Raw genomic sequence first — 11,674 nt, 5'->3', positions numbered from 1 at the left:
AAAAGAAAAGAAAAGTCCACTCATTGCTCTTACTGAATTTTATAGCCAAAATTAGGACTGTAGTGTGGGAGTATGAAACGCACATTCCTTTCAGGTTGCAACGTAGGGAGCTTCCCACTGTGCTATACCATGGTTTAATTGAACACTTTCCACTCATTCCACAGACGGCGTGCTGAACAAAAGCCCCTTCCTCTCCCCTCCCACTTCCCACGTGTCGCTGCACGAAGGAGAGAGGGACTGGCGAAGCTGTCCAGATGGATATCTGGATAGGAGAGGTGACCTGCGAGCTCGGATCCGGCAAAGCACATCGGGAAAACCCCTTCGCTCAAGCGGCAGTCGGACAGCCTCGGCCCGCCGCCAGCCCGCGCTGACTTTTAAAAGTGGCCTCTGTTCGTCCCGCCCCGGAAGTGACGACAAGCACACGGCCCGCCCGTTTCCCGTCGGGCCTCGCGACGGCGGCGGGAACATGGCGGCGGCGGGAGCCCTGGAACGGAGCTTTTTGGAGCTCAGCGGTGCTGAGCGCGAAAGACTGAGACAGTTTCGGGAATTCACAGTCTGCGGCCTTGGTAAGGAAGTGACCTGTGACGGTACGCGATCCGGGTCTTCCTTTCGGTTTCCTTCCACAGATACCTGACCAGCCAGTTTATTCTCCTGAGAGTGCACATGCCGAGATAGCCTGTGAGTCTCTGGACTTCTTCCCTCTTCCCTGGCGACTTGATTTCTCCCTCCTTTGCCCCTTGCATTTGGGTTGTTAGTACATCGCAGTTGCTTCGGCAGCGCCCTGCGTCCCTGTCTTCCTGGCGGAGCTCGGGTGCAAGCTGACCGCGTTCGTTTTACAGGGACCTCCAGTGCTGCGCCGGGAGCAGTGAAATACAGCGAGAGCGCAGGGGGCTTCTACTATGTGGAGAGCGGCAAGCTGTTCTCTGTCACGAGAAATAGGTTCATTCATTGGTAAGTGCCGTGCTGGCCACACCCCCCTTGCGTGGTAGGGCTGTCCGCCTAGGAACATCCATGGCTCTCCCCAAAGCGTCATTGCTAGCAGCACTAATGAATGCACCTTAGGAAAAGAGAGACAGTTTTCAGGTAAGAATCAGGAAAGTAGGAGGCAGAGTTCTTTCCAAGAAAGGGGTCCCCACTACCCGGGTAGTCAAAACAGGCAGAACACAGGTTAGGGGACACTGTGCCCTGAAGACCAGGTCCCCAACTCCCCCCCCCCCGCTTTTTTTTTTTAATGGGTCCATCTCAGAAGCCGGACCATAAATGTAGATTTTTAAAAAAGAAATTCAGGTTTGCCAAAAGCTAGTCACCAGCAGGAACCCATTATGTTTTTATAGCCCTTACAGCTTCTTTCTACAGCTGAGTTTGAATTCTGTATGTCAAATATTGCTGTAAGTACTGGGATGAAACGGTGAATAAAATCAACCACTATTTTCTCAGTACAAAACGTTGTAGCTGTGTGAGAATAGATGTGAACTCACCTTTTGTGTGACAGTTTCACAAAGAAAAAGACATCAGTGATCAAAATATAGGTATGTAATATGGTGTTCCCACTTGCTCCAGAGGAAGAGTGTAGGAGTTTGAGGGGCTAAAAGGAAGATCCGATATTACTGGTGGTGCAGGGAAAGGTTTGTGTAAAGAGTTACAGTTAAATTGAGAGCTGACGATGAAAGGTTGGGGATGGGAAGAGAACAATCTAATGAGCAAGATTAGCATATGTAAAAGCTATAGGTTGAGAACTTGATAGGTTTGAGGAATTTATCAAAAGTCCATACGGCTTATATGCAGTATGTAAAACAAAGTGATGTGAGATGCTGAGCCCACATAGGCAGGATATAGGTTGTGGAGGAACTTCCAAGCAATTTTTAAGATTTTTTAAACTGAGCTTGAACTCACTGTGTAGTCCAAGCTATCCTCAAACTTTTGGTGATCCTCTTGCCTCAGCCTTCTGAGTGTTGTTATTACAGGCATGCACCACGATGCCCAGCAAGAATTTCTGATTTTTAGAGTCACCAATATGATCAAAACTGCATTTTTTTTTTTTTTTTTTTTTGTCTTTTTCCTTTTTATCGTTACTGGGGATCGAACTCACGACTGCCTGCTTTGAAGGCAGGCGCTTATGCCACTGAGCTAAACCCCCAGCCCCAAAACTGCATTTTTGAAAAGCAGACTACTTTATAGAAAGGAATTTGGATTAAGTAGGTAAAATACAGGTTGTGAACAATCGGCTTTGATCATGGCCAAAGTAACGTATGCTGATGGCTCAATTGTGGAAGTGGCTAGGGCAGTGACAGAAAACCTTTTAAAGAGTTTTCAATGATGTAAAAAACACACTGAGGCACACATGCCATAGGTTCACCACTACTGGGCTATTGCAGGAGAAATAAATAGACTCAAAATACACTTAGAAATTAGTTTCATTGAGGTTTGATGATAATCAAACACGGAATGGCTGTTGGGAAGGGAAAGGGAAGGCACAAGACAGCTCCTTAGTTTCTAATGTGACTAACCAGATTTGCAAGGAAGGGGTTGCCATTTTTGAGACAAGATGGATTTGGGAGTTATGAATAATTTCTGTTCACGTACAAAATTGGAAGTGCCTATGTAGCTACCTTGTGGAAATGCCCAAATAAGCATTGAAAAGTACAGATCTAGGGGCTGGGGATTTAGCTCAGGGGCATAAGCACCTGCCTTGCAATCAGGCAGTCGTGAGTTCGATCCCTGGTACTGATAAAAAAGAAAAAGACAATAAAAAAAAAAAGAAAGAAAAGTACAGATTTGAGGCTTTTATTAGAGTTACAAATCTCAGTTATTTAAGAAGTATATTTTGTGTGTATATATTTTAGTGTCTTGAGGCTACAGATAAAGCATAAAACAAAACAGAGTTCTAGTAAGACTGGCAATAAAAGTAACAACAAGGAGTAAATATAGCTGGGTGGGAGTGGTGGCCCACATCTGTAATCCCACAGCACATGGGGACCTGAGGCAGGAGGATCACACAAGGCAGCCTCAACTACCTAGCAGCACTCTGTCTCAGAAAAACAAACAAACAAAAAAGAAGTAAAGATAACTGCCAGGTGAGAAGTGAAGTATGAGGAGGAAAGAGCAACACCCTGGGGTCAGGGTTTTACATGAGATGGTCAGGACTGAGGGCTCCACTAGCATTTGAGCAGACAGAATAAGGCTTGGGAGAGGGGGATATATGTTTCAGGTAGAGCCTTCTGAGGAAAGAAACAGAGTTCAGAGGTCCCTGGGATAGAAGTATGTAAGTGCAGAAATGTCACCATGTGTCTTGAAAGGCTTGCCATGACTGCTGGGCTGAAAGCAGAGTATAGGAGAGGGAGAAAGAGGAGCAGAGGGACATAATACAGATGAGAGACAGGTGGTGGTCACAGGGCCTGTGGCGTCACGGTGGGTCTGTTAACCATTTGTGTTGTGTGAAATGCAGAGTAGGCACAGGTTTGTAGCTTAAACATGGAGGTTATCCAGGTGGCTAAGCGAGTTGGAATCCAGTGTAGGTAGCAGGAAGCAAGTTTTTGCTTAGGTTTTTGGTGGAATTCTTTGCCCCCTCCAGTTTGATGGGGACTTCTGGTGCCAAGCAGATACCCAGGAAGCATGCTGAGGCAGCGATCAGGGATTCTGGGGTAGAGCGTGGGCTAAGGATGTGGATTAGGCCTTGTTGCTGTTAGACAGCATCGGTGATGTTGACGCTTTGGGAGGTCCGCAGCGGCCCTGGCCTCTGTCTACCACCTGCCCCCACTCCAGGGCCTCCATACAACAACTAGTGCCCGCTGTAGACTCTGTGAGGTGTCCCTGGAGACAGGGCTGCCTCCCCTCCAGCTGAGGACCACACGTGTAGGAAAGACCTAAGAACTGTTCCTGTGGCACTGACATTCAGGCAGCACAGGAAGCAGCAGAGGCGCTGGAGAAGGAGTAACTGCTTAGGTGAGAACTGAACAAAGAGCAAGGGCCTAGAAGCTGAAGAAGTCCAAGGAGAATGAAAGCCAGCAAATGAGATGAGATGGGAATCGGCTGTTGCGTCCGGAGGTTGTGGTCATGGGATAGCTGCCTGCGTAGTAGAGTGGTTCCAGGGAGCTCCTTGGCAAAGCAGTGCTCTAAAGAAAGCCACAAAAGCGTGTGGCAGGGTTAGAAGTGCTGTGGGGGGTTTCCGCACAGCTGGGGAAGACCCCTTCCATGCAGTTGGGATGTATGTGATCAAAAGAAGAGAAGATGGAAGAAATTGAGAAGGTGAGACACGGGTGGTTATTGAAGCCATTGAGAATCATGGCAGTGGACTGGGTCTGGTGGTGCACACCTGTAATCCCAGTGCTGAGGAGGCTAAAGCAGGAGGATTGCTGAAAGTTCAGGGCCTGGACTACATATTGAGATTAAAAAAGTGAAAAATAAAGGGATGCAGATGTAGCCCGGTAATAAAGTACTCCAGGTTTAATCCCAGTGGCATACAAAGGCACACATACATAGGCTGTAAGTTTCAGAAATGCCTCTCTGATCAGCATTATAATGAGCTTTGAATTTCGTTAGACTGTGTTTTATAAATCTGTTTAACATGGTGATTTGGAATGTAAAAATGGTCCAATTTTTTCCCAAAATTTTCAGTTTTCCTGTATTCCAATTCTCCTGTATTTTAGTGTAGTAATTATTGCAAAAGAAAAGCGTAAGCTCTTTTTGCAAATGTTTTTCCTCTTTTTACAGGAAGACCTGTGGGGATACAGTGGAGCTGGTGGAGGAGTCACTGGACATCAATCTGCTCAACAATGCAGTTCGCCTCAAATTTCAGAACTGCAGTATCCTGCCCGGCGGGGTTTACGTGGTCGAGACCCAAACTCACGTGATCATCATGATACTGACCAATCAGACAGTGCACAGGCTGCTTCTGCTCCACCCTTCCCGGATGTACAGAAGTGTATGTTGTCCAGCCAGAATCTGGTGTTTCTGAGATTACCGCAGGCATCATTCATTCACTGCTGGAACAGTATTCTTTGGAACTAATGAAAATTTAATTTCCTCGTTAGTTCTTAGCATGCTGTGACAGTTACTATTTTTTTTTTTGTCTTTTTCTTTTTTATCGGTATCAGGTATCAAACTCACGACCGCCTGCTTGCAAGGCAGCTGCTTATGCCGCTGAGCTAAATCCCCAGCCCCGACAGTTACTATTTTAAATGATCAGAAATACATTTTAAGTGGATGAAATAGTTCTCTTAAAAGTGTAGCTTTCTTGGGCCGGGGATGTGCCTCAGTAGCCTACCTGGCAAGTGTGAGGCCCTGAGTTTAATTCCTGGTACAAAAAAAAAAAAAATAGCTTTCCTCTTAGACTGTTATTCTTTATAACCTATCTTAGTATTTGAGAGGAACTAAGCAAAATACAGGTTATTTTGTATTTCTCTTTTTCTTGGCTTTTCAGGAGTTAGTAACAGAAAGCCAGATGCAGTCAATCTTCACTGACATTGGGAAGGTGGACTTCAGGGACCCCTGCAGCTACCAGCTAATTCCAGCAGTGCCTGGCCTGTCCCCTCATGCTGCTGCCTCAGCCGCCTGGCTCAGCAGCGACGGGGAAGCCCTGTTCGCACTCCCATCTGCTGCTGGCGGCATTTTCATCCTTAAACTATCTCCTTATGATAGACCAGGTAAGGGAATTTCTCCTGGCTCAGGAAGTGTGATGTTAAAACAGCCTCAGGAAGAGAATAGGAGGAGAAGCAAGCTTTATCTTGTGAAGGAACAAATTTCTTAGGGTGAATGTTATCATGTATATCTAAAATGTACCAAGAAAATTTCAGAAAGCAAAAAAATTTAACAGTATTGCCATTACAAAGTACACAGGCCTCAGGAGGTCAGCCCTGAGGAGCCTGATGCTGGCCTGTGGGCAGTGGGCATTGTATGGGGTAGAGAGCAGGAGTACATCCTGCTGTGTGCCCCAGTGCCCACTGTAGTCCTCACCCCCCCCCCCATGCTGGCTTTATCTCCATTTTAATCTGTTCCCTCTGAAGTAGACTCAGGCTCCATGAGGACAGGTTGCAGCCCTCCCTGCTGAGTCCCAGCTCTGGGCCCCCTGGCCTAGGAGGTCCCAGAAGTTGATTAGGAAAGGCAGTGTGGGTTCCTAGGAGTGTGAAATGCTTCTGCCACTGAGAGTGGGGGACTCACGTGCTCTAGACGTGGCACCTTTGAGGACAGGTGTGGGGTTGTTGCCTGCTGGGAGATCACCCCTGGCTGCAGGGTTCCCTGAGCACTCAGGGACTGGGGGATCTTGTTGCAGGCACACTGGCGGTTGTGGAGCTGAAACAGAGCTCCGTAATGCAGCGACTGCTCACAGGCTGGATGCCAACAGCCATCAGGTGAGTGGCCCCAGTAGCTGAGCAGCACCTGAATCCTCTCCTCGCTGGGCAGTGCCTCTGGTGATCGGCGTCACTGGCCCAGTGTGCAGTGCTCGGGAAGGAGAGGGCTGGGCATGCAAGGTGTCCTCCTGAGGACAGCGGAAGTGTAGTTGTGTGATCCCAGCACATATACTCTACATTCTTCTTTTTCTTTCTGCCAAGCCAAGAGTGTGCTTATTAATTGTATGTATTTTTTTCTTTTGGTAGTGGGGATTGAATGTAAGACCAACACACACTAGGCTTCCACGGAACCACACACCCCTAGCCCTTTGTATTTTGAGACAGGATCTCAGTAAGCTGCCCAAGCTGGCCTCAAACTTGTATGCTACTGCCTCAGCCTCCTGGGTAGCTGGGTTTACAGGCATTACCCCTGCTTTGTTGTGTTTCTTGGGTGGAACATTTTAGTGATTCAACTGCTAGCCATAGTAAGCCTCTAAAACCTTGGTCTTCTGTTGTTAGGGGTGATCAGGGGCCATCAGATCGTGCTCTCAGCCTTGCTGTCCACTGTGTCGAGCATGATGCCTTCCTGTTTGCCCTGTGTCAGGACCACAAGCTACGGATGTGGTCATATAAGGTAAGTGCTGTTCACCATGACAGAATTATAAAGGGATTGTGACTTCTGAGAGAATGGAAACAGGCTTGCTGCTTCCCCTAAAGATAATCAGATTGATCAGTTTGGAAGTTATGGGTCATTTCCAGATCCAATTTCCTTTAGGTTCATTTTGTGTAAATCACTCCCCAGCTTATTATGTATGTTGAAAATTGTGACCCATGGGGGCTAGGGATTTAGCTCAGCAGCATAAGCGCCTTGCCTTGCAAGTGTGTGGTCATGAGTTCAATACCCAGCACCAATAAAAAAGAAAGAAAAGAAAAAAGACCAAAAAAAAAAAATTGTGACCCCTACAAGAAAGTAGAAAGGAAAGTACAAAAGTATACCTTTGATTTAAGAGCAACAAATGTGTTATCTTAGTCTTTTTAGTGTTTTTTTGTTTTTTGCTATGTAGTTCAAACTGGCCTTGAACTCACAATGTAACCCAGCTGGCCTTGAACCCTTGGCAATCCTCAGCCTCCATCTGCTGGGATGACAGGTGTGAGCCACCACACCTTGCGTCACCTCCTAACCATTATCTTGTGCAGGACCAGATGTGTCTGATGGTGGCCGACATGCTGGACTATGTCCCTGTGAACAAAGACCTTCGGCTCATGGCTGGGACGGGACACAGACTCCGACTTGCGTATTCGCCTTCCCTGGGCCTCTACCTAGGAGCCTATGTGCATGCTCCACAGCGCGGGCAGGTATGGGCAGAGATGTGGAAGATAGCCCGCACCAGTGTCTCCCTGGGTGATAGTGAGATTTCCTGGGCCCTGATGAGGAGGTCTTGAAGGAAATGGAATCTAAAGAAACAGGAAAGGAAGCATGAACCCAGCCTGCAGAAAGCACACACACAAGTCTGGCTGGGGAACCGGATTACTGTGCAGGGGTGCAGGCGCGTTGTGCTCTTAGGTGGGCACTGTTAGAAGTGACTTTGCTCTGCAGCCCAAGGCAGATTGCTGTGTGGAAGCAGGGCACTGGGATCTCACACCAGGAGTGGCCCTACTGGATCCTGGCACTGTGCCCTCCCCACCCTTGTCCAAAGCAGCAAGGCAGGTTTATACCCACACTGTGCTGTGCTCTCATTCCCCACTGGGTGACCACTCCCATCTGTGGGCTTGGGCTGCCCCTCCACGTAGCCCCTCTTCACCCTGTTCGGGCCTGAAGCCAACCCCTGTGCCAGCCCCAGGCAATAGCCAGCTTTGCTCCTTCTCCATCTCCAACCTGCCCTGAGCACCCCTCCAAGTGGAAGCTCTTGTCCTATGTCTGCACCCCAAACTGTGAACTACATTCCACATCTCTGCCACATCAAACTGGGCCACCCCTGAATCCACAGGCTCATGCAGCCTATCCCAGGATCCCCTGATGCTCCTAGGACTGGTGGCTTGGGGACAAAGAGGGAAGTTGTTTGCTGAAGTGAAAGCCCAAGGTTCATCTAAACTGTGGGAACTATCTGCTCTTCCTCTGAAGGAAGACCGTGCAGGATGGTCATACAGATCTTCTGTGCTCTGGGCTGCAGGCGGTGGTGGCACCCCTGCTCTTAGTTCCCTCAGGTCTTGCTTACATGGCAGTCTCGGGGTCACTTCTCCCCACATTCCAGTGAGCTTATCACTGTAAAGTAACAGTTCTTGCTTTTTGGGGCTCAGGAGTCCATTATACTCATCAAGGTTTCAGACACCCAGCAAGCATTATTTACATGGGTGCTCTTTGTAGGTTTTTAAAACATGTACATAGCTATTTAGAAATAGTGCTAGTAACTCACTCCATGATGATAGGAGTGTGATAAAATGACCCTACATTGCTGAGTCGCCCCCTCATTTAGAAGAATGGCATTGTGCCTTTTGCAAACCTCCTTAGTGTCCAGTTTAGTAAAGGGCCACAGCCTCCCGTTTCCTTACCTAGGCTGTGGCAGGAGATTGCCATGGCTGTAGCACATGCAGAGGGTCTGGCTTTACACAGGCAGCACTGGAAAAGCGAAGAGCAGCTCGTTGGCCTCATAGGTCCTCGTGGACAGGGCCAGGTTCTGCTTCGCAGGGTAGAAATCTATATGTGTCGCCATCATTTGTGTGTGTGTGTGGTCACACTCGGTAGCTGTCCCTGGTTGCTGGTTTGGGGAATGCTGGGTGGGGACTCAGATAGTGTTCTGACATCACTGTGTCCCTCCACAGTGCAGGCTCTCACTTAGTGGGCAGAGTCTGTCTCGCAGGTGAAAGTGTTCTAGAGACTGATGAGACAGCTGTGAGAATGTGCTTGCCCCTAGCACACTGCATACCTAACAGTGGTTAAGTCAGTAAATTCCTGGTTTTGATTTTTTTTTTTATCTTTTTTTGGCACTGGGGATCGAACTCATGACCTCATGCTTGCCAGGCAGGTGCTTGTGCCACTGAACTATTATCCCCAGGTGTTTTGGTTTTTTTTAAGTAATGATTTCTGAACATGAATAACCCTCTCTTAGAAAAGTAATGTGCAGACTGTTTCAACTAATAAACCATTACCTTGTGTTTTAACAGTTCTGCATTTTCCAGTTGGTGAGCACTGAGAATAACCGCTATAGTCTCGATCACATTGCCTCGCTCTTCACTTCTCAGGTGGGTGGACCGGCCCCTCCATGCCACACATGCAGTGAGGGGGAGTTGGCTGGTGCCAGGCATGGTAACACATGCCTGTAGTCCCAGCTACTCAAGGAGACAGGCAGGAGGATCACTTGAGCCCATGAGTTTAAATACAGCCTCGGCAACATAGTGGGATTAAGTCTCAAAAACATGTAAACAAGCGCAGAGAACTATCAGGTGACTCTGCTATCTGATGTGTGAAGTTTCACTTGGGCTTCGGCATGTTCACGTGGTCTGTATTTGTATGCTGTATATTCACATTGTACTCCCAACACAGATCGAGGTTACCGTGCACAGCTGCCTTTTCTTTGGGTTCTGAACCCTTTCTCCCTGCTTCTCCCTAGGAGACACTGGTGGACTTCGCCTTAACCCCCACAGACGTCTGGGCCCTGTGGCATGATGCTGAGAACCAGACCATTGTGAAATACATCAACTTCGAGCAGTACGGTCCCCGCCCTCCCCCACCAAGCCAGGCCCACATGCTGGGGCAGGGCTTTCTATGTGGGCCAGGTCAGGGGTTTCCAAGGGAAGGGTTCAAAACTGGATTTTGCTGCTGTTTTTGGAATATTGGAGACTAAACACAGGGCCTTCATCCTAAGCCACATCCCCAGGCCTTTTTTTTTTTTTTTTTTTTAATTATGAGTTAAGACAGTCTCAGTAGCCTTGGACTGGAATTTGTGATCCTCCTGCCTCAGCTTCCCAGAGTGCTGGGATTGCAGGCATGTGCCACCACACCCAGCTTCTGTTTTCTAAAGTACCTTCTTTTGCATTTTATGTAATTCTATTTTTGCTGCCTTTGTTTTAGAACAAGGTAGGAATACTTAAGGTTGGACCAAGATAAGGAAAATAACGTTTCTTGAAGGACAGGCAGCATACATCCAACACTTCTAATCTGAAAATATTCTTTACTTCTGAGCAAAAGCTGTTACTCAAACGCAGCCCCTCGTGTTCTTATTTTTCTCCTCATGTGATGAGTGCTAAATTGCATAAGAACACATCTTAAACTTTTTAAAATGGGAAACTTACTTTTTTCAAAAGAAAAGTCAGATAAAGTAAAAACACTATTCTGAGTATAAAATGACAATGTAATGTGTCAATAATCTAATATTAGATGAATTCAGGATATGAATTAGGAGCTCCATGTGTGATGCTACAGTTTGAACGCAAGGAGTGCTGAGTGCTGTGTCCACCCCTTTAAGTTATTTTATTGTGACACAGGGTCTCAAGTTGGTCACACTGCCCTCAAACTTGTAGTCCTCCAATCTCAGCCTCCTGAAGAGCCAGGATCACACACATGGGAACATGGAATATTGTGCCCACCTAGCTTAAAAGTTTATCATGGTTACAAGTACATTTTTTAAACTTTCACTGTTAGGGTTTTTTTTTTTTGACACAAGGTCTGGCTGTGTCGTTCAGATTGGTCTTGAACTCATTGGCCTCACACTTAAAACAACACAGTGCTCCCACCTCAGCCTCCCAAGTGCTAGGATTATAAGTATGTTCCACCGCATCTGGGTTTTTTGTTGTTTTTTGAGACAAGGTCCCACTATGTACATTAGGTGGGCCTTAATTTGCAGCCTCCCAAGTACACCCCTATAATTCTAGCTACTCAGCAGGTTGAGGCAGGAGGATCTAAGCCAAGGCCAACCTGTACAACTCAGTACACCCTGTCTTGGAACTACTTAGCTCAGTAAGAAGTGTGTCCCCCAGTCCAGCGCTAGGAACTGTGTTCGGGGAGGAAGACTGCCTATGGCTAGCACAGTGGCTGTGGTGCAGTGGGGATCTTCATCTACAAGGCCAGCTCTGGCCAGACCCTAGTCACAACATGCACATGTGTGGTCTGTGGTAAACTGACCCCCATCTGTCTCTGCAGTAACGTGGCTGGCCAGTGGAATCCAGTCTTCTTGCAGCCGCTGCCTGAGGAGGAGCTCGTCATCAGGGATGATCAGGACCCCAGGGTGAGCCCTACCTTGGGTGCTATTACATAAGCATGTGATTTGCCTTTGTTGTTACTTTGAGAAGACTTGGTTGGGGGTAAACGTGACTGAAGTAGGTGGCATGTGTGTACAAATCTGCCAAAATGA

The 11,674-nt window shown here is 47.5% G+C and overlaps 1 protein-coding gene across 1 annotated transcript in view; it reads left to right on the top strand.

Annotated features, from left to right (window-relative positions):
- Positions 1-413: 413 nt before the first annotated feature.
- The window catches only part of Nup160 (nucleoporin 160), a 38,562-nt gene continuing 27,301 nt past the window's right edge, over positions 414-11,674 (top strand). Inside the window, exons 1-10 of the mRNA XM_003465156.5 lie at positions 414-566; positions 840-951; positions 4,711-4,921; positions 5,420-5,642; positions 6,269-6,347; positions 6,846-6,960; positions 7,524-7,682; positions 9,489-9,566; positions 9,935-10,032; positions 11,464-11,548. Of these exons, the coding sequence (XP_003465204.2) occupies positions 467-566; positions 840-951; positions 4,711-4,921; positions 5,420-5,642; positions 6,269-6,347; positions 6,846-6,960; positions 7,524-7,682; positions 9,489-9,566; positions 9,935-10,032; positions 11,464-11,548 (1,260 nt within the window). The 5' untranslated portion in view covers positions 414-466. The remainder of the gene's footprint in view (positions 567-839; positions 952-4,710; positions 4,922-5,419; positions 5,643-6,268; positions 6,348-6,845; positions 6,961-7,523; positions 7,683-9,488; positions 9,567-9,934; positions 10,033-11,463; positions 11,549-11,674) is intronic.

Source organism: Cavia porcellus, unplaced genomic scaffold (assembly GCF_034190915.1).
Source record: "Cavia porcellus strain 051 isolate PalLab524CR breed Dunkin Hartley unplaced genomic scaffold, mCavPor4.1 scaffold_17, whole genome shotgun sequence".
Lineage (NCBI taxonomy): Eukaryota > Metazoa > Chordata > Mammalia > Rodentia > Caviidae > Cavia > Cavia porcellus.
The sequence above is the reverse complement of the archived record's forward strand: the minus strand, read 5'-3'. Positions and strand labels throughout refer to the sequence as shown.